The 20321-nt window shown below is 42.7% G+C and overlaps 1 protein-coding gene across 3 annotated transcripts; it reads right to left on the bottom strand.

The window, feature by feature from the left end:
• Nucleotides 1-1583: 1583 nt before the first annotated feature.
• On the bottom strand, nt 1584-19662 carry bcl2l13 (BCL2 like 13). Of its 3 annotated transcripts, none has more exons than XM_030766468.1 (7): nt 19482-19662; nt 18208-18389; nt 15454-15558; nt 14856-15012; nt 14338-14410; nt 14020-14148; nt 1584-4770 (listed from the first exon to the last, which is right to left on the bottom strand). In XM_030766468.1, exons 2-7 carry the CDS (start codon nt 18335-18337, stop codon nt 3763-3765), a joined length of 1602 nt encoding a protein of 533 aa, XP_030622328.1. In that variant the 5' UTR covers nt 18338-18389; nt 19482-19662; the 3' UTR covers nt 1584-3762. The 3 variants fall into 3 exon arrangements, with proteins under 3 accessions (XP_030622328.1, XP_030622329.1, XP_030622327.1); XM_030766469.1 differs by lacking the exon at nt 19482-19662 and adding an exon at nt 19329-19405 and having other exon boundaries at nt 15454-15555; XM_030766467.1 differs by lacking the exon at nt 19482-19662 and adding an exon at nt 19329-19405.
• Nucleotides 19663-20321: the final 659 nt, after the last annotated feature.

Raw genomic sequence — 20321 nt, forward strand, 5'->3', positions numbered from 1 at the left:
GCCATTGAATCTGAAAAAATGTTCACTTGGAATATTGATGTATGGAACTTTGCTATTGAACAAATGTTCAAATGGAGAGTGAAACTGACAACGCATACATACACGGGACACGATAAGTCTGCCGTCTGTTGGCATGAGGAAGTTAGCATGCCAGATTTAGAGTAATGAAAATATTGTAAATTCTATACTGCCTGTGGAAATTCCAGTTCAGTACTTTAACTGGAAATCTCTTATGCAACAATGCAATTTTTAACTACCACTGTATGTAAATTCAGCAGGAGCTGCCTGATGATGTCCATATGTTAATTTTGGCCTGTTTGTTTCTGTCAACTGTAATAAATAAATGGGGTATTCTTTCCAATAAACTTTCATTTTCTTGTTACCCTTGCCTGTCATATATACATATGTCAAACAGCAAAACATTAAATGTTCATATTTAATAGTAAGTCCCATAAAGGAATGACAGAGGGCAAAGTCATATGGGGTGACATCAAACCAAATGACTGTAGCTTGGATTGTTTGCCGAAGTTTTGTCTAGTAACATAATTTTAAAATATTTGATCAGTTGGGTATCCCATATAGTGGGATTTCTCCATATGAAAATTCAAAAATGGTAATTAGGGCAACAGCTAATAAACATAACCACTGAACAGTCTTGACTTTTGACTTCAGTTATCCAGCCAATGAGGAAATCCCATGTTTGTGCACAGATTGTCTTAAAAGCAGAGTAGTAGAAGCAGAGCCTGAAGTTTAGGGTGAATGAGTTCTGATATAGTTTTGTCAGTTCCTTAAGCACAGACACTGTTGGCAGTTAATGTGAAAGGACTGGGGGGGGAAAAAAAGAGACCACATTGTACTTGCAATATAAGGCACGTGGCAATGTTTTAATCTCACTGTAGTGTAATTCCTTGTCTCTTTGTATTGGGGAAGGAAACAAGTGTTATGAATAAACTGTGGAAAAACTTGTTTGCTTTCTGTTTTCACTATTGTTCAAATGTATGACAAGAGTCACAGTACTTCACTGAATCTTAAACCTGTCCTTTTTTGAACTTGTCTTTATTATTTGCCCTCACTGTCAGAAGATGGTGTCTTTTCTCCCAGCTATGGTAAAAAAATCAACTAGTTTTCAGCAGCTTCATTGATTTCACTCACTAACTGCACACGGTGAAAACTAATCAGTTGGATCCTGGTTTCATTTTAAAGGGGTGTATTTTCAGTAGTAATACGTTACGATGTTAGCTGAGGCACACTCAGCACTGAGTCAGTTCTGAAATGCTGTACAACTGCACTGTGGGACTATCCAAAGCATTTACCCTTCCTGTTAGTCATCACAAATAAACTTAACACAAGGCACACGTCATTACATAGCTATTTCAGACTGTGTGTGTGTGTTTTACGTGCATCTCAACTCAAATCATGTAGCAAGTGTTTTGGTGTCAAACTAAGATGAATATCGAAAGGCACTTGGACCCCCCTCCCCATCCCCCCTTCTTAAACACAACTGAAAAAATTAAGGATCGAATCACCAACCAAAAACGAGGCAAGTGGCTCTTCTCAGAGGGGAAGCAAATTTATTTGATTAATGCTGATTGTTTATGACAGAGCTGGTACAAAAACTCCTTTCTGATGTGAATGTCTTAAAGTGACTTGTATTTGGACTCCCTTATTAATGACCAGTGTCTGAAAGGAGAGGCACAGGAAGCAGGGAACTGTGTAGAGGTGTGGTCTCAGGACCAGTAGAGAGGAGATATGACACAGTAGCCTGCAGGTGAATCTTGACTGCCGAGATAAGGAAGTCTCTTAAATTAGCTTGCTTTAAGCAATACTATTTCATAGTCAGGTGACCGCAAGGCGCCTCTTAGATAAAGAAAACGAAATTGTGATTTCTTGATCTGACAATGGCAGCTGAAACATAAAGCAGAGCACAGCTCTAAACCTAACGGTCACTGATACTTGCTGGTGTAAATTTCATTCACCATCTTCACAGGTTAGCTGTAGCATACTGCACTGAGGGCAGGATTCTGCTGTACAATGTGACGTGTGTTGATTCATTTTTACATGTTAAATTTGGAAACTGAACACAGAACGATGACAGAAAATGTAAAGCAGGGAAAAAAAAATCTCTTCTGTTTCAACCCTAAAAGGCATTAAAAGCAATCCAGCCTGAACTCAGAGAGATTGTAAGTACGTCACTTTTACCCACTCCACCCAGATTACAGAAATGTGTCAACCCCTGTTGTCATGGTGATGTTGGCTTCCCAAAGAAATGGTGTCTCAGTCACAGTATCACTCACGCAAATCGTACGCTTAATTACCTCAACACACACACTGCTTGAATGAAAACAACACGTCTAGACCAAAGACTGACACTAAAACATCAAGCCTTCACATTATTTGTAGTGATTTAAAACACATTCACCAGTTACAATCCTTTGATGAACCAAAGAAATATTCCAAGATAAGAAGCCAAAGCGTCTCCCGTTGTAGACAGCGGCCTGGGCTCTGTACAGAGATTGATAAATCTCAGTTTAACACAAAAAATTAGTTGATGAAATTCACAACACAAACCAATTGTCAGTATGATTATGCTGTTGTCGATGTATATTGTGAGGAACAGAAATCTGACGAGGTAGACCGGAAAGGGCGAGATTTGTGCCAGTCTGTTTAAGTATGGACTATGTCATGAAAAAGAAACAACACTGAAACGAGTCTGCTACTATTCAGTGTTTGCAGAGCTTCTCCTTTCATCTTAAATTTGTTTTTGACCAGACTTAGCTCGTTCTGCAGAACAAGGAGGGAAGTGCTTACACATTCAGATGATGTCAAACAAAACCGAAACCAAGCCAGGAGGTCAAGAGAGTTCACCAATTCGCTCCTTACAAACGACAGACAGATGCTCGTTCAGTCACTTGTCCACCAGTGAAAGCAAATCTAATCCATTTCTAATACGGTGAGGCCTGTCCATCAGTTTTATTACAGCATAACAAGTGAAAACTAAAAGGAAAAAAGCCATCTATTGGGCCTAACAGGTTCTCTAATACCATCATATCTTACACTTGCACTTAGTCATTCTAAAATCATTTTAGTTCACACCATTTCCGGCCTATGCTAGCACTCATGTGGGCACACCAGTGTCTTCTTTGACGGGGAATTTTTCATAAACAAATCAGGTAAATAACACCACATGCCATTTGCATGACATGGTGCGGATTTTTTTTTAACCACAGGGTAACTGAGTTGAACAGAGGTTTTGCTTCTCTATAACTGGACCCTGCTCATCAATCGTGTCTAGGTTTATAACTAAAAATGGATTTGTGTTAGGGATTAAGTATGGGTACTGAGCTCTCACTGTCCGTGTTAACCGACACGTTTTCAGAAGTGTTCAGAACCTAACGTTGTAACCATCTGACCAACTGTTCCCCCACTGGGATCATTCAAAGACTCAGAGGAACCCCAACTACAGCCAAGTTATCAGACTACCACAAATTGTGTGTGTGCAGCACAAAGCCATACCTACAAAAAAAGTGAAAGGATAAACAAAATAGACACACATTAGTAATGTTCCCTTCCAGTCACCACATTGGAATCAGTGTTATGCAACAAAGCAACAGCAGACAAAAGAAAACAAAAAACAAAACAAATGGCTAAAGAGGTACAGTTCCCATGGGGATGTGGCTTGTGGCAGCACAAGGGCCCAGGTTCCCATCAATGAGCCGCTGGTTTGGTGAGGTCACAGGCTCAGAAGCGTAGCTTTACTTCCTCCTACTTCTTTCTGTAAGCCAGAGCTCCATAAGCCACCACTGCAGCAATGGCTATCAGAGCAGCACCACCGTAAAGCAGAACTGGGAGCTCGGAGGACTCTGGGGCAGGTTCTGGGACAGGCTCTGTGTGGGGCGCCTCAGCCAGAGGAGAAACAGGAACCTCCTGGACTGGAGGTGGGACCTCCGGCACAATCTCTGGCTTCGGTTCCTCTGTTGGGATTTCCTGCAATGACGGTACTGAGACAGGCTCAGGTTGGGCTTCAGGCTGGAGTTCTGGTTCAGGTTCTGGGGCAAGAGCAGGAGGAACCTCCTTCACGGGGGATGAAGGTTCCACGGGAGCCAGAACGGGAGCTGGGACAGGGTCTGGCTTAGCAGCTGGGGGCTCAGATGCTGGGGGGCCAGCAGTAGTAGCAGGATCAATTGAGGGCTCTGGTTCAATGATGACCATTGATGGCTCAGATGATAGGCTAGCTGGTGTCTCCATAACAAGAACCTGCTCCGCTGACTCTATGGGTGGCTTTGCTGCTTCTGTGACCGGTTCTGGAAGGGGCGTAGTCTCCTCTCTGAGCTCTGCCCTGAGAGCAGCCAGCTCGCTCTCGGTTCCCAGCACGCTGAGGACGCTCTCCTGCAGCTCCGCTTCTTCTGTGGTCTCCCCGCCCTCTTCCAGAAGCTCTGCCTCTTCTCGTTCCACGTGGACGATGTCAGAGTTGGAGGAGTTGTTTTCGCTGCGCTCCTCGGCCAGGGCCACACCCTCGGTGCTGTCCAGACTCTTGGCGTCCTCAGGATCCATCATGCCAACCTGAGCCCAAGACTCGTGCCCAGTCAGAGACACAGGTAAGCTCTCTGTCTGCCAGGAGCCTGGCCCACTGCTGTCTCCTACAGTCAGCAGCGATGCTGGGGGGCTCAGCTGATCGGGCGCCTGCTCCCCCGACAGGATGTAGATGTCGTTACTGTCCTCGGCGATGATGACTCCGGGGTCTCCGGCTTCTTCTACGCCAAACACAGTGCCCTGCAATAATCACAGAGAGATTCAGGAAGTTGCTTTTGAGAAAAGCATTTGCTAAATAAGTAAATGTAAATGTAAATTTAGGAGGCCCTCCTGCCAAAAAAATAAATCTGTATCAAAGTACACTGTACATTTTACCTGATCTGAATGAGGAAAAAACAAGGAAGAAGACAAAACCTTCACTCAAAACTTTGAGGAGTTTTTCTATCAGTAATTTATATATGCTTGCAATGATTAAAACACTATTCATCTCAGACATCATCACGTTTATGTGAAAAGAGATGCACTTCGGCAGTCAGTGTATTTCATTTCACATGAACAATTGTTTGTCACGAAGTGTTCAAAACAGGCAACGCTTTGCAACAGTGGTTACAACTCAGACACAGTTCTGATGAATGAGGAGAACCACAAACATTGTACTCAACCACAAACTTCAACCTTAGAAGGCTGACAAGGCCTGGAAAAACAACAGCCGTTAGTCAATGACGTCAGTGAGGTGAAAGACTGATTGATAAAGAAACGTATTCTTCAGCATGCTTTGGAAAAGAGAGTCTCACTAACATCACAGAGTGAGTGCACTTCCTAAATTACAGTGACGCTTTTCAAAGGAGAGACAGAGCCCAAGGCCTACTGCATTAAATATGACACAGCACTACTAGTCCTGTGAAGTGTTAGATATGTTATAGATCTGGTTCATTCGAAGAAAAACGACTATTTTCCATTGATTTTTTTTATTCGATGAGTCTAGTGCCAACGTTGACAACTAGAGATGCATTTCCGCCAGAAAATCCAAGTGTGATTGCGCTGCAGCGTCAGTTTTTGATTCACACTGTAGCTTATCGACTGCCGCTATGTGCAAACCCCCGTCGTACCACTAGACCTAAAACTTTCCCCATTCATTTTCAAGGCGAAAATAAGTGATAAAAAAGGCAATTAAAAAAAAACAAGTGGACCACGATCTATTAGCTGTGTACAAGCACACTACAAAGCATTAGGATGGACCTGTTACCGCTGCAATGGAATCAATATCACCAGAACTGCGGGAGTTGAAACGGTGCCAAAAACGACTGGAATAAAACAGAGGAACAATATGTGACTACTTGTGCAATCATACAATAACATGAAAAAATACAATAACATGAGACAATACAACAATATGAGAAAAGCCACACAAATGCTTTATTGCCATTCTACTCATTTTGTAAATCTACTCTATTCTCCTCTGGCCCACAGTGATTCAGTGATTGAGAATTGAAAAAAGGGGAGTGTAGTGAACAATCATTTAAACCTAGAAACTAGAACAAAAACAGCTAAAGAACAGCTACTGATTCACTTACATGAAATCTGCTGAACTGCTTGTGTCTGACAAAAGCGAAAAATATGAAGAAAGTTACTCACTGCTAAAAACATCTACATAAACACACAGTACTCATAAAAACAGCCCGCTTCCATCTCACATAACAGTACAGTGAACCCTGAACATATTGGATGTCTTAAGAAGCCAGTTCAGACCACAGGGAATTTCTCCAAAGAATTTCACCCCTTTCTTTTCGGACTTTCCAATGTGTCCAAAATCTTCAGAATATTTCTATTAAACCAAGCAGGATGTACAAGCGTTCTGGCTACTATAGATTAACAAAATTCTAACATAATCCCAAGTAACTGGTAACTATATGAGAGAGGTCTGGTATCCAGACAGGGTCTCGTTAAACGCAAAGACATCACAGGACTGTGCGGAGGAACTTAACAAATCTTTGGTTAAGTCGCCACCTAGTGGTAAACTGTGGTGGCTAACTCACTCCAAACAAAACTCGCTAAGGCTGATCACTGATGTAGTGAAAGTACTATATTATACTAAATAATGATGACTTAAAAAAAGAAAAAAATCTTTTATTTAAGGTGTGATATCTGAATCATTTAAATCAATCCAGGAGACACTTGGAGTATATGGCATTTAGACTGATTCATCAAAACTCTTTTCATTTTTCTAATACACTCTAGAATTAATAAGGGGAAAAAACCACTGAAAAGACATGTGTGTAACATTCTGGTCTGCAGTGGTGTCATAATAAGTGGGGTGAAATGGAACGGACAGTTTCAGTCAGTTTACATAACAGGAGCTGCGGTTTGTGTGTGATGTCCACGGGGCGGGGCGCGAGATGTTCCAGGGAGAAAGTCTTTAATGGAACCACTTACAAGCTACGACGATATCTAGAGCACACAAATGATAGTCATTTAACAGGAAACAGATATTTTCCCAAACTAAACATGTATAATGACTTACTAATTGCTTTTGAGATTTAAGAGACTAAGGGGGTGGGGTGGGGGGCAAATTCGTTGAGGCAGCGGGTCTACTACGACAATGATTTTTTTTTTTTTTTTTTTAATCCTCCCATAACGATTTGTCCACTTCAGTTGTGGAGCAAAAAGCCAGTGAGCTCCCTCCATCTCTCTCTCCTTCCAGTTCAATGCACTCTTTCTCTCCATCCCTTCCTCCCTCCCTCTCGCTGCCCAATCGGATTAGTTGAGTATTAGAGGGATGTTAAAACGGAACGCTCCCTTTTGGCTTTAACTGCAATTGTCAGTTCTGTGTCATTCATTTCTACGTCTCTCCGGCATCTATGCAGGATGTTCCACTATGGTTTTCCACACAATTCAACACAGCCAAAAGTATTATTTTTCTGCCTGTCTACAAAAAGAGCCAAGGTGTTTTTTTTTCTAACTTTGACACAATGTATTTCAAATGGCACCATGCTGGAAACAGGAGAATGATAAGCCTTGTAACGATGCTTTGTCTATGTAAACGCACTCACTGCACTGGGCCACTCTTGTTTCAGTAAGACCTGAATGCCTTCTTGCTCTTCACTCCTGTCACATCTGCCTCCATCCTGTCCACGGTCGCACAGACACTGACGTTACAGTAATCCAGCAGTGTGCACGTGGCCTTTCTTTCACATGTAATCCTGTCGGAGGATGGAGCACGGCAGCTGTGTGCAACCTCCCTGCACAGCTGACCAAGGCTCTGCCACTAGACTGATGATGTACTGAAATAACTCACCATAACGTAATTCTTTATCAAATTCTGTAACATCAGTAAAGCCTTTGAAAGTTATAGACACACACACACACACAAACAGAGAAAACTGACAGACAGTACCAGGACACAGCACAGACAGGAAACAGGGACACACATACAGACAAATGACAGAGAGCAAAGTGATACTAGACAGACAGGTGAGAACAAAGACAACAACACTGTTTTCTTTAAGCTAACCTAACTGGACTGTCCCCACCTGAAGCTGTCCCTGAAGCCCTCCCACTCCCGAAGAACATACAAGACAGACACCACTGAGGGTCCTCCTGTCTCATGTTTGACATGAATTACAGACATCAGTGCCTTGGGGCAGGGTTTATCCACAAACATCAGTGCCTTGGAGCAGGGTTTATCCACAGACATTCTAACCACAAAGCAGATTAAATAGGAGATTCTAAGACCAATGATATTAACATAAATTATCAAATACAGGCAGTTGGCACATGGAGAAGCACAAGATCTTGTACAAAACTAAGTTTTGGGGATGGGTGAAAGGGATGAGAAAAAGAGAGAGAGAGCCAGGGCATGCACATGTGTGTGTATTTGAGAGAGAGAGAGAGAGAAAGAGAGAAAGAGAGAGAGAAAGAGAGAGAGAGAGAGAGAGAGAGAGGATTAAGTTCCCAACCATGCATCATAGTCTTTCCTCTTATTTTAAGCTGATTTGCGTGTCACAGGAGGAGTGCTTTACTTTTCATTTTTCTAAAATCCAGTCTCTTGGAGTGAAGCTGCACCATCGCTGTGTCTCAATGCTGACTGCTGTCATCAACTCCACTAAAACTCGCCTGAAGCTTCACTCAAATGACCCCACAGACGCTTTGTTTTTGTCATTTACCATAAATACTACAAACCATCCTGAAACACTTATATGGATTTACAGTAGAAAGTATTTAAATACAGCATTAAAAACTAGACAGTAGAATATGAAACCACAAACAGTACAATATCAAACCTAAAACATCACAACCTTGGGAAAAGCCCCATCAAATAAGTTGTATAAGAAATTGGGCGTACCTCAAACACCCTTAGTGCTGAGTTTCCTGTGATGGGAAGGTCAGTTGTGAGGCTAGGAAGGTGAACATATTATATGATCAAACCTTATATCTACAAGAGATTAGAGGGTGGTTTTCAAGCAGAGCTTCACTGAAGCTACAGTCTAAGTTTGACATCAAAGACCATGGCATTTATGGATCCAGTGGAAATGGTACACTACGTTACAGAACACATGACTGTTGCAAAAGCAACCACCCTCGCCGTGGGACAGCCTCTGTCTCTGAATGAGACGGGTGGAGTGCATCTTACACAACCTACTTCTTTCCTATGTAAGGTATCCTGTTTTGTGCAACAAGTGTAGTCATGCTAAAAATATGCTACCTAATTATACACTTATTTCTGAGAGTAAACTAATGAGGACACATTGCAGCGTCAAAACTCATTTAACATACTTATTTTCACACATTTTACATTAATGTTTTGCTTGAAACACTTTCAGCAAAAGAAATTGAACCTTGCACTGTATGAACAAACTTTAACTGTGGCAGTTTGAATAAACACACGTGTAATCTATATGTGGCCATGCAGGATAACAGTAAAGATAAACCTATCACTTCTTCTGCCATGCAAATGGACACATGCTGATTTCCAAGGAGGTACGAGCAAACTGAACAATGCGGTCTGATAACACACACAGCACAGTATCCATTATGCAATGTCCTGGGGGGTTATGAAGGGGGTTTCTGCCCCCAAATAAAGACATAATGTGGTCAGCATTGCCCCCCCCGCCCGCCCAACCCTCCTTGCCCCTAACCAACTCAGTTAGACGTCTGTCTCTCATTACGACTGTCTCAGCAACTGTTTGAGGCAATGTACTTCAAATACCAACAGAGCCTCTCTAAAATCGATTTTTACCTCTGAAATGGTCAGTTTATTACTACTAATGAAACAAATAGTTTTTAGTTGCATTAAAACAGTGAGGGATTTCACTCTAAAAAAATGCCCAGTGCAAAATGATAACCATGCTAGGATGTTAAAATATCTGACATGATTACCAGACCCAAAAAGACACTAAAATCCCTTTTAAAGCAATGAGTTAACAACAACAACAACAATCACACCAAAATAAGACCAGAAAAGAAAAGAATTAATGTTTAGCTCAAAGTCATATATATGAAGGGATTCTGGTGTCATTTTCCAATCACGCAAAATTGTATGATAATGACGTACTCCAACTTTGACTAGTTTGTGATCACTTGTTTGGAAAATGATAGTTTGAAGAGCAAGTACCATAACAGGCTGCTTGAGAGAGAAAAGTCTGCCTGTACAAATTGTTTCAGGCAGAACTGCAGTCACAGAGCCTCAAGCTACGAGAAACGTATTAAAAACAGGTTTAGTCATAGCTCCACTGAGTCAAGAGAGAGTTTACACACAACAATTTGCTCTCACATTCCTTAAGTGGAAAACTGTAACTTATACTTGGACATGAGACCAAATGTTTAAGGTCAGGAGCTTTCAGTGACCTCAAAATGGACATATATTTCTGACATTCCAATAAATTTTATCTTGAAGTCCTCTAGTGCCTATATCAAACACCACCGCTAACAGTATTCACCAAATTAGATCACGATCGGAACAACTGAATGCTTGATTAAAACAAACAAAAACAAAAAACATAAACATACTCGGCTATATTGTTTCACGGATAGCGCACACTCTGCCACTTCTGTTCTGGAATGCACTTTGACAGTTCACTGTCGTATCTGACCTAGGTCTGTTGTCCCAGGAGAAAGAACAGAAGCCATGAAGCAGTGAAACTAGGCCAGGCAGTGTTCTGCTCACCTGTTCCATATGAAAATTTATCACATTTATTTCTGTCCTTCCTCTGTGGGTCTGAGCGTGTGTGTGTGTGTGTGTGTGTGTGTGTGTTTGTGCATGCATGCAGGCGTGTGCGCTCTCACGTCAGCACTGCGAGGAAAACATGCAAATCATCCCATCCTCAAGGGAAAAAGTCTCTTACATAATGTGTTGAGATGGTCAGCACGGGCAGCACGAGAGTCCTGAATACTGAAATGATCCAAGCACAAAAGCTTTCAGCACCTCCTGATTTACCAGCTGTGCTGTGTGCCTTTCTGGGTCTTAGGGACACCACAGGCCCTCCCCAGACGACCAAATGGCTCCTGTCCTGGCTTTAATTCCTGCATGGAGATTTTTTTTTTTTTCCTGCGACAGGTTAGACTCCTATGAGGGCCAAAAGCCACTCTGTCATTACCTTGGCGACAGGAGTCGCGTTACGACATCACAAAATGCCTGACAGGGTCTGACGGGGCACTTTTGAGGACGGTGTCAATTTAAGTCAGGCGTTCTGAGGAACAGCTGTTATTTCTATGGGTCAAGGACGGACTAGAGACCTGAAACCGGGGGGATGGGGTGGTCGTACCACAGGGCAATGTGCATGGATAAATATACAAGGTCCCAGCCTTCAAAGTCATAAACACACACACACTCACTCTCTCCCTCCCTCACACACACACTCACAGTGTCCCATTACTCAGCAAACTCATCCCCTTGACCTGTTGCCTTGACATCTGAAAGTGCACAGTGACTTGATCAAACTGCCTAGTCATGCCCATCCGTCCAACCTGATTCAGCTGTGCGTTAGGGCTGTGGTGGCTTTCAAAATGTCTCCTCCCCCTGGATTTCCCTAAACACAAACACACACACACACCCCAACACTACCCTCAGGCAGTACTGGCTTCATACGAACGTTGCTCGATGAACTGGACAGAACCAGCTTTTTTGTCTCTGATATGAAAAATGAAAAGGACTATAAAGGCCTCTCAAACAAGGTTCACAAAATATCGCACACAGGTCACATGAGCAGTACAGGAGGACGCAGCTAAATAACAAACTGCTTTTATTTTTACAGATTTTATAAAACTCCTGCAAAAGGCATTTGAAAAACACTGATGAACCCTATTAGCTGTCGTGCTCACATTGCGACACAGGAGGATTCACATTAGCTGTCGTGCTATCAGACTGCTACCACTGAAATGAACGTGTGTGGTGTGATGGAGGTCACCGCGAAGCTGTGCTTGATGGAGATGATCCACACGCACTTTGAACAGACATTTATTTACAGTCGAATGAGCAAAACACTGCACATCAACCACTCTCACTCACTTCCTTCCAGCTCATCTTTCTTACACACTCACTCACTCTCCAACACACTTACATCATGACAGAGAAATAGCCTACCTGAGTCCTGGCTAACAATCAAAAAAAAGAGTTGACTTCTTCCAGAGTGAGTAAAACTTCAACAAAGAATGAAAGAAAAGATGACAGAGACTGAGAGAGGACGAGAAGAGGCAGCGTTGTGGTAACCCCAGCAGAGACAAAAGGAGACTGCCACAGGAACAGGGCTAGAACCGCTCAGCAGGAGTTCCTACTCGCTTGTTCTTGCTCTCCCTCTCCCTCTCTCTCCCTCTCACGCACACTCTCCTCCCTCTCTCCCTCCCTCTCCGTGTCATCTCTGTCCCAGCCCCTGGCTCATTTCTGACATAACAGAGGAGTAATTTGGCTCTATTCAGGCTGTTCAACAAGCACTGAAACAATAGCTCTCCCTCTCGTCCCCGCACACACAGATACACACACACTCTCTTACACACACAGACACAGACAGACACACACACACACTCTCTCTTACACACATACACACAAAGGCATCACTGTGGGTCTAATTAAATTAATCCCTCTGACTGAGTTTCCCTACTTTCTACCAACCATGAACAGAGGTTTTCATAGGGAAAGAGTCCATCTGTGACGGCATATCCAGAAACCTGTCCTACACACTACAGCAGACATATGCCAATCTTAACCCCATTAAAAACCCTACACTGGACAAGCAGAATATTTCAACTACTCGTATGGAGGGAAATGCATAAGTCTCCAAGCTGTAATGAAAGCTCATCTCATAGTTAGTAAAGCTACAGCTTACATCACTACACAAGTCTCCCTCTGCAAAGCAGCACTGGGTGACCCATATCCAAACCCACTCGATTCAGTCAAAGCCCTTACAGGCATCAAATCAGGCATGCTACAGCACACATTTCTTCAGGAGAAGCGTTCTGGTGGAGCATCTCAAGCGTTAATTACATTGCTCCATAAATTACATTTCACTGCAAAACCACAGCATACACAGATAAAACTATAAAAACATGAGCTAATGCCACATACCACTTTTCATATCAATGCTGTTATATAACAGCGTTGACCCTTGTGTTATAAATTTAGTGCCTTAGAATAGCTGCATATTGTGTTGACTGAGTAAATCTCTGGTGCCCCCTATTGCTACCATACTGTAATGCTTAATACTAAAATGCATCTTTTTTTTTTTTTCAATCATTGTTTGCATGTTTTACAAGATGCATCATGATATGTGCAATCTACAAAGTCGACAAATCAACCATGACACAAAATAAAGAGCAGGAGATCCCTCAAATTCTGATTTATACTTCAATATAAAGAAAGATGTATCTAAAAGTGTTTTATGAAGTAAAGATATTGCCCACTGGCATGAAGACAGGACTGCAGTTGTAAAATATGACATGATAATTTAGCCCTTCAGTTTAACCTTCTTTAATACACATGAGTAAGGAACGGAAACCAGATTTCTAGGTTATATCCACTTACTCATCCACACTGTACCCACACCCTGTCCACTTACCCATCCACACTGTACCCACACCCTGTCCACTTACCAATCCACACTGTACCCACCCCCTGTCCACTTACCAATCCACACTGTACCCACACCCTGTCCACTTACCAATCCACACTGTACCCACACCCTGTCCACTTACCCATCCACACTGTACCCACACCGTGTCCACTTACCAATCCACACTGTACCCACACCCTGTCCACTTACCAATCCACACTGTACCCACACCCTGTCCACTTACCCATCCACACTGTACCCACACCCTGTCCACTTACCAATCCACACTGTACCCACACCCTGTCCACTTACCCATCCACACTGTACCCACACCCTGTCCACTTACCCATCCACACTGTACCCACACCCTGTCCACTTACCCATCCACACTGTACCCACACCCTGTCCACTTACCCATCCACACTGTACCCACACCCTGTCCACTTACCCATCCACCTTGCTGGATTATGAACTCTGCCTCCTCTTCCTCGAGGTAACGCACGCCCAGAGCCAACAGAGAGCTCAGAGACTGCCCCCTGACCTGCAGAGCCTGTAACACTACTAAGGGCACCAGCACCTGGACAGGATTACATACAGACAGAGACAAAACAGCGAGAGAGATAGGGAGGGGCAAAGAGAGAGAAACATATAGTAAAATGTTTATATAGAAGAAGGGCTTTGTCATGACTAAAAAATTTACTATCATCTTTACTATGAGTGGAAGGCAACGCAATCACAGGTGATCATGGGAAATGTAGTCTCTCACCTTGTTCCAGGCTCCCTGAGAGTGAGAACACACTTCCTGTACTGCTGCTCTGAAACGCTCATAGTCCAAAGGGCTGAGGAACAGAGACACGCATTTCTGTTAGCTGTGTGCATGAGTTATAACCAATTTTAAGGGTTATACTTTATGTTAAGGTTTCACAGAAGTACAAGCTGTCTTGCCTCACACTCGCTAATAATTTTTTCTCTAGAGCTCCTTCTCAGCCAGTCAGACCTACATGATTTTGTTCTAACTCAGCACTGCGCCACTTGGTTCAGTTCATTAAAGGGAGACTGAGACCTTGAACCATGTCTGTGCGAGAGCAAAACCTGAGGAGACAGAGAAAAGGCCCGAGAGGCTTTAAGGCAGCGTTTCTCAAACTCTGCTCCACGACTCAAGAATCACGTCAACTCACAGTCTCTTTGCCTTTGAACCTGAGGAAACCTGTTCTGACTCAAAACAAGCACAGAAGACTTGATCACAATGGGATGGAGAGAGACCTGCATGAAACGGTTACTGACCCACTGAGGAGTGTGTGTACGGCCGAGGCCAAGTGTACATCTAGGTCCAGAGCCACCCGGTCCCCAAGGTTCGCCAGGCAGTCCTCTATAGAGCTCTCTGGATTAGCTGGGCTGAACACAGGAGACGTGTGACAATCAAAGCCCGTCCTGGAGAAAGCTATACAGACAAAGACCGAAAAAATGCTTTAGTCCGCACCAACACAAAACAACAGGCTCAAACAACTCTCCACAGTACAAGCTTGTCTCTTTGACAGAAAATTGACTCATAAGCTGAAACAAACATTGTCCAAATGAATGATCGTTGTAAAGAAATAAGACACACAAGAAGTCAAAACCGGTTTACTTCTACATCAGATTATGATGACTATCACCAGAGGTGGTTTGACTAGGTTAAGGCTTTTATCACAATCAGGAATTATTTACATCAAGGGATTATTCAAAGCTTTCAAATTAAAAATAAAATGCATCTTTGATGTTTTTTGTATAACACATTATGTGTGAGAGTAAAGTTAGAGCTGTGTATATGTGAAAGCATATTGTATATAACTGCATAAACTATGTCAGAGGTGTGTGTGTGTGTGTGTCTTCTTCGACTTACACGCTGCAATCTCCTCCTCCAACAGCCTTAACTCCTCCTCAATCTGTTTTTTCATCTGGTTACTCCTCTCTTTCTCTCTCTCTTGTGCAGACAGGCCATCTCCTGCTGGAGCGCAAAAGCATGTCCTAACTGCACACATTTTACACACAACATTAACACACACACCAATTTTCATCCCCTAAAACCTCTCACGACCTGGTAAAACCGAGAGAATGAGCAAAAATATACACTCGTGTATGGACAGATTAAAGGCCTCTGACACATTTGAAACATTCAAACCTCACTCTAAAAGAATTTTTGGTCATGTCACATGTGACTAGTGTGACGGCAATTATCTGTGATATGCTTATCTGTGATCGCCGTCACTACGGACTGAATGTATGATCTGCTCAGAGTAGAATCACGTCAGTTTTGCAACTACAATTGCACTTAATCTTAATCTTTTGTCAGACGTAATGTTAAAAGTGGCAGAAAGCATTTTCCTTCTTAACTTCACTGTCATCAACGCATGTTCTCTATACGGTTCAAAGTCAAAGCACAGGGCGTCCCTGACAGGGAATGTATACATAATATTTTACGTACAGTGCAAGACATGAGCAAAGGTGAGAAAAGTTCACAAATAGAACATCCTGAACCCAACAGGATGCAATAGCATTGGTCAATGTAAAGGCTGCCTGGTTTTGGCGCAAAAACATTTCACATCCATAGGAAAACTGAAACAGACACAGTTCTTTCCATCTCACTGCCATAACTCTATTGTTTTTGCCTTAAATATGCCTTTTTTATCAAACAGACAGATGTATGACAGCATCACATAGGCTGTAAGTTACAGAGTAAAACACTATGGCACAAAATATAACAGAACCACTCTCTGACTCGCTCTCTCCTTCAGAGAACAGAAAGATGGTAGCGTCTGCTCTGCTCGTTTCGTGCTACGCGTTCCACACACACAGACACATGTGAATTATTCATAATATTCACGTTGCCTTGGGTGGCAGAGGCCAGCAGTAGGGGGCAGTGAGATTCCTGTATGACACTATACCACTGCACCGGATACTTAAACATCACTCTCACATTACCGTCATACCAACAGGCTCCGACGAAAAAAAAAACAAAACAAAACAAAAAAAAAAACAAATTAACAGCTTTGGAAACTCAGACCACCAGGGAATGGGACTTTCTTGGGACTAGTGGAGAGTGAGGTGCTTCCCAAGATGGCTGGTTTCACTTTGGGTTAGGTCAGACAGCGTTTGTGTCCGCCCTGATCTGTTGGCGTTTTGAGTAATCCGCTCATGATTGCACACGACAGGTTGTCGGAGCATGGAGCAAGCCATGCGGAAATGAGGGATCAGACTCTCGTGTCTCTCCTTTTTCCATCCTCGCTTAACAAAAAGCAGAGAGAAGGAAATGCGGGGAATTCCTCCCCTAGCTGCTGACGTGCTGGAGCGCCTGAAATCTCACTGAAAGGGACTACTTTAACCCTCATCTGTACTGTACAGTTACAACATTCTCCTCTCTTCATCATAGGCTCAATTCCTGCTGGGGTTCGTCATTTGCCTGCTAATTAGGTACGGATTCCTACCTGGGGTACAGGTGTGTACTCTCTTTAACTGATCAGTGAACTTGGTGGCCAGACACAGAGTTTAGCAGGACCTCTGAATGGCCCGAATCCAACAACTCTGCTTCACAGCTGTTGAAATTCAGGCTTAATTAGGTCACAAATCACATTCCCCTCCTCTAAGAAATACTGAGCCCAGACTCCACAATCAAATAATCTATATGAAATATTCTTTTTTTTTTAATGTTACATTAATTTTTTTCTTAAGTGTTACATTCAGATTAAAAACAATGTATTCATATTTAAGTCTCTACGAGCCTTGTGCCTTTGACGGGCAAATTTGTGCATCCATTACTGGCAGTAAACAGGTTAATTTGGACTGGAAGAGTGACAAGCAGTCCCCTCTGCCAGGCTGTCCGTGGAAAGCCACTAAGCTGGTTCTCATGCCAGCTATAGAGACAGCACAGCACATTTTCAAATAATGACTAAAAGTGAGGATGGGCAAACAGCATGTTCATTCTCCACTCCACACAATCGTTCAGAGTTACAAATTATCTCTGGAACTATCCACAGTCCTTCTATTCATACCCATCAGTTAAGCATTTCAAGAGACAAGACTCTTCAATCTCACTGCCTTACTTGAGTTTTGAGCAAACATGCTGTTGAAAATCAGCATTGTCCAACATGAGAAGACAACAGAAGCATTCCAAATGGAGAGTCCCCCCCCTTGTGTGGTAATTTAACATATCCGTCCAAATGATCTCACTAAATGAAATACTATCGCATGTGCCGTATGGCATATACAAGACAGGGAGGAAGGTAAACCAGTGTTTTCTAACAAAAATGCCTACAGTATTTGCCTATAGGAAGGGCCACAGACCAACCATGCATTGGTAAAGGAAGGCACCTACAGCCATTAACCCACAACAATAAATAAGAGTAATTCCTCATTGTCCCACATGTCCTTATCTCTTGCTTTAATGAACTTACAGTCATCATAGCAGCATTGTGGGCATCTGTCACCAGCGTTTCATTTTGTGATACTGACAGAGATACTCCTTGCCCAGCTTGGCAACAATGGTAGGGCTTGGTCTTACGCCAGTTAGTCATATTCCAGTTAGTGGAAAGGTTCGCCACTCTACCTCATAAGTGTGTGTGTGATGGGGAGGTAGCCATTGTATAGTCACTGGTCCTACCTTGGGTGGAGGTGGTGTGTGAAGGCTGCAGTTGAGGGGGTGGAGGCAGGCCAAGGTAACTGAGGAGGACATATTTGGTCTCATAGTGAAGCCCTTCAGGCACAGAGGTGGAGGGGCCAGAGGCAGCCATGGAGGAGAGGAATCAGGGTTTTAGGCACATGCACAGTGTCTCACAACAAGTCCTGAAGGAAACACACACATGAATAGACATAAAACGAGAGAAGGAGGTTAGGATTTTTTTTCTGCAGTGTTTGCTCTCACGCGCCAGTGAAGTCAATCCAAGATCAATCTTGCAGTTAATTTGTTATACTTTTCAATGCAATATTACACACAGTCATGATCATAAATATTTGATACCTCACTGAACTGCACTTAATTGAGCTAACAGCGCAAAGGAATGACACGTGCGACACAAAACCGTGGGGTTTATTCTGTTTTTATTCTGTGCTGCAAATCACAGCGCGTGCCTTCATTTTATACAATGACATACCAAGACAGCAGCGTGAGTGAATACGCTCCAAAAGCAAAAACAAAGCAGCAAATAAATGAGACAAACCCATAACAAACCGCAAGTTGCTCGCGAACCTATCAAACGCAACATGTTTAAAAGTGACATACAGGGGACAAGACAAAAAAAATGACACAAAGAAAACACTCAACGCGAGACAGTTAAAAATGATCGCTCTGATATTTAAGACCGAAGTGCACACTAAATATGTCCTTACCTAACTACTGACTACACAAAGTATCTAACGTATCTCGCACAGTGTAAGTCATCTATTCCCACACCAGCACCTGGATGAGTATTTTGACTTTTTCTGACATCAGCTCAATGAAGCAATTTGACAGACTTTAGTCAGATGTCAGAACTATTACCTCATGCAAAACTGTCAATCCTTTTGAACACTGAAGTTGAAAAAATCAACTAGAACATTGTGTACGAGTGCGTGCACATGTGCACAATTTCTTTAATATCAACCACACCTACATCGCATGGTTCTGGACTACTGGTATGTTCACACAATTGGCTTAGTTTCAACTCGGCTAGCGTACCGTAATTAAACTACTTGTGCGGACAGTGTATTTCAACATTTTCTCCAAAAAAACCCAGAGTTACTTACTTTACTTTCTGAGGCGATTCAGTGAACTGTAAGATGTGTGTAGTCAGCGAAACGTGTCACACACCACGCTATTGCTAGTTAAACTAGCTAGTTAGCTAGCCGGCTAGCTGGGGGCGTGTGTGTGTGGCTACCGAACAGTATGTGTGGACCAACCTTCTCTTTTCGTAATACAATATCATGTCCTACTGGAGCCTCTGAGACTTGTGCAGCCATCATGCGGACAACAGGCAATAGTTTTAATAAAGGTCAAAGGCCGTTGCATTGAAATATAGCCTCTGGCGATACCATGTATTTATAAGATGTTATTTATTAAGCCATAGTTCCTAACACAAGGAACCTCCCGTGGTATCAATCAAATAGATTCTATATGAATGCAATAGCGATTCAATCTTTGCAAGCTCTGAAGGTCGTGACGTAATTACGTAGAGTTACGTAAGTTATGATCGGACAGCATTATATTAAGGAACACTGTATATTTAATATGCTGCGCTTCGATAACGTTTAACTTCAGTCGTATAAATATTAGCTGAATTAAAGAAATTCATGCTTTTCAAGACGGTCGATGCCTTGAACATTAAGATACATGAGCGGTAAGGATCAGTATGGGCACTCAAATAGAACTTCCTGTTATAAAAGTACGTAATAAATGAATTGGGAACTAATAATAATAAAAAAAAAGAAAAACAACAGTAACAGTCCTCAGCCAAATCTAAAATATAGTGCACAATGACATAATATTTGACCTTTGCTGCCGCCTCGCGGTACAAATCTGACAATGCATTTATAGTTTACAGTTGATCTAGGCCTGAGAGAGAATCCCTTTATGCGGACCACGTCCATCATCCTCATCGAAACGTTGCAGCACTGCACAAAATAAGTGCGATATTACAATAAATGCAACTCACTCGTAAAATGACTTAGGAATATGCAGATACGCAAGCCCCACAAGTAATCATGGGGCACCAAGAGGAGAGCCACAGCACCCCACTGTCC

The sequence above is a fragment of the Chanos chanos genome, chromosome 2, assembly GCF_902362185.1.
Source record: "Chanos chanos chromosome 2, fChaCha1.1, whole genome shotgun sequence".
Taxonomy (NCBI): domain Eukaryota; kingdom Metazoa; phylum Chordata; class Actinopteri; order Gonorynchiformes; family Chanidae; genus Chanos; species Chanos chanos.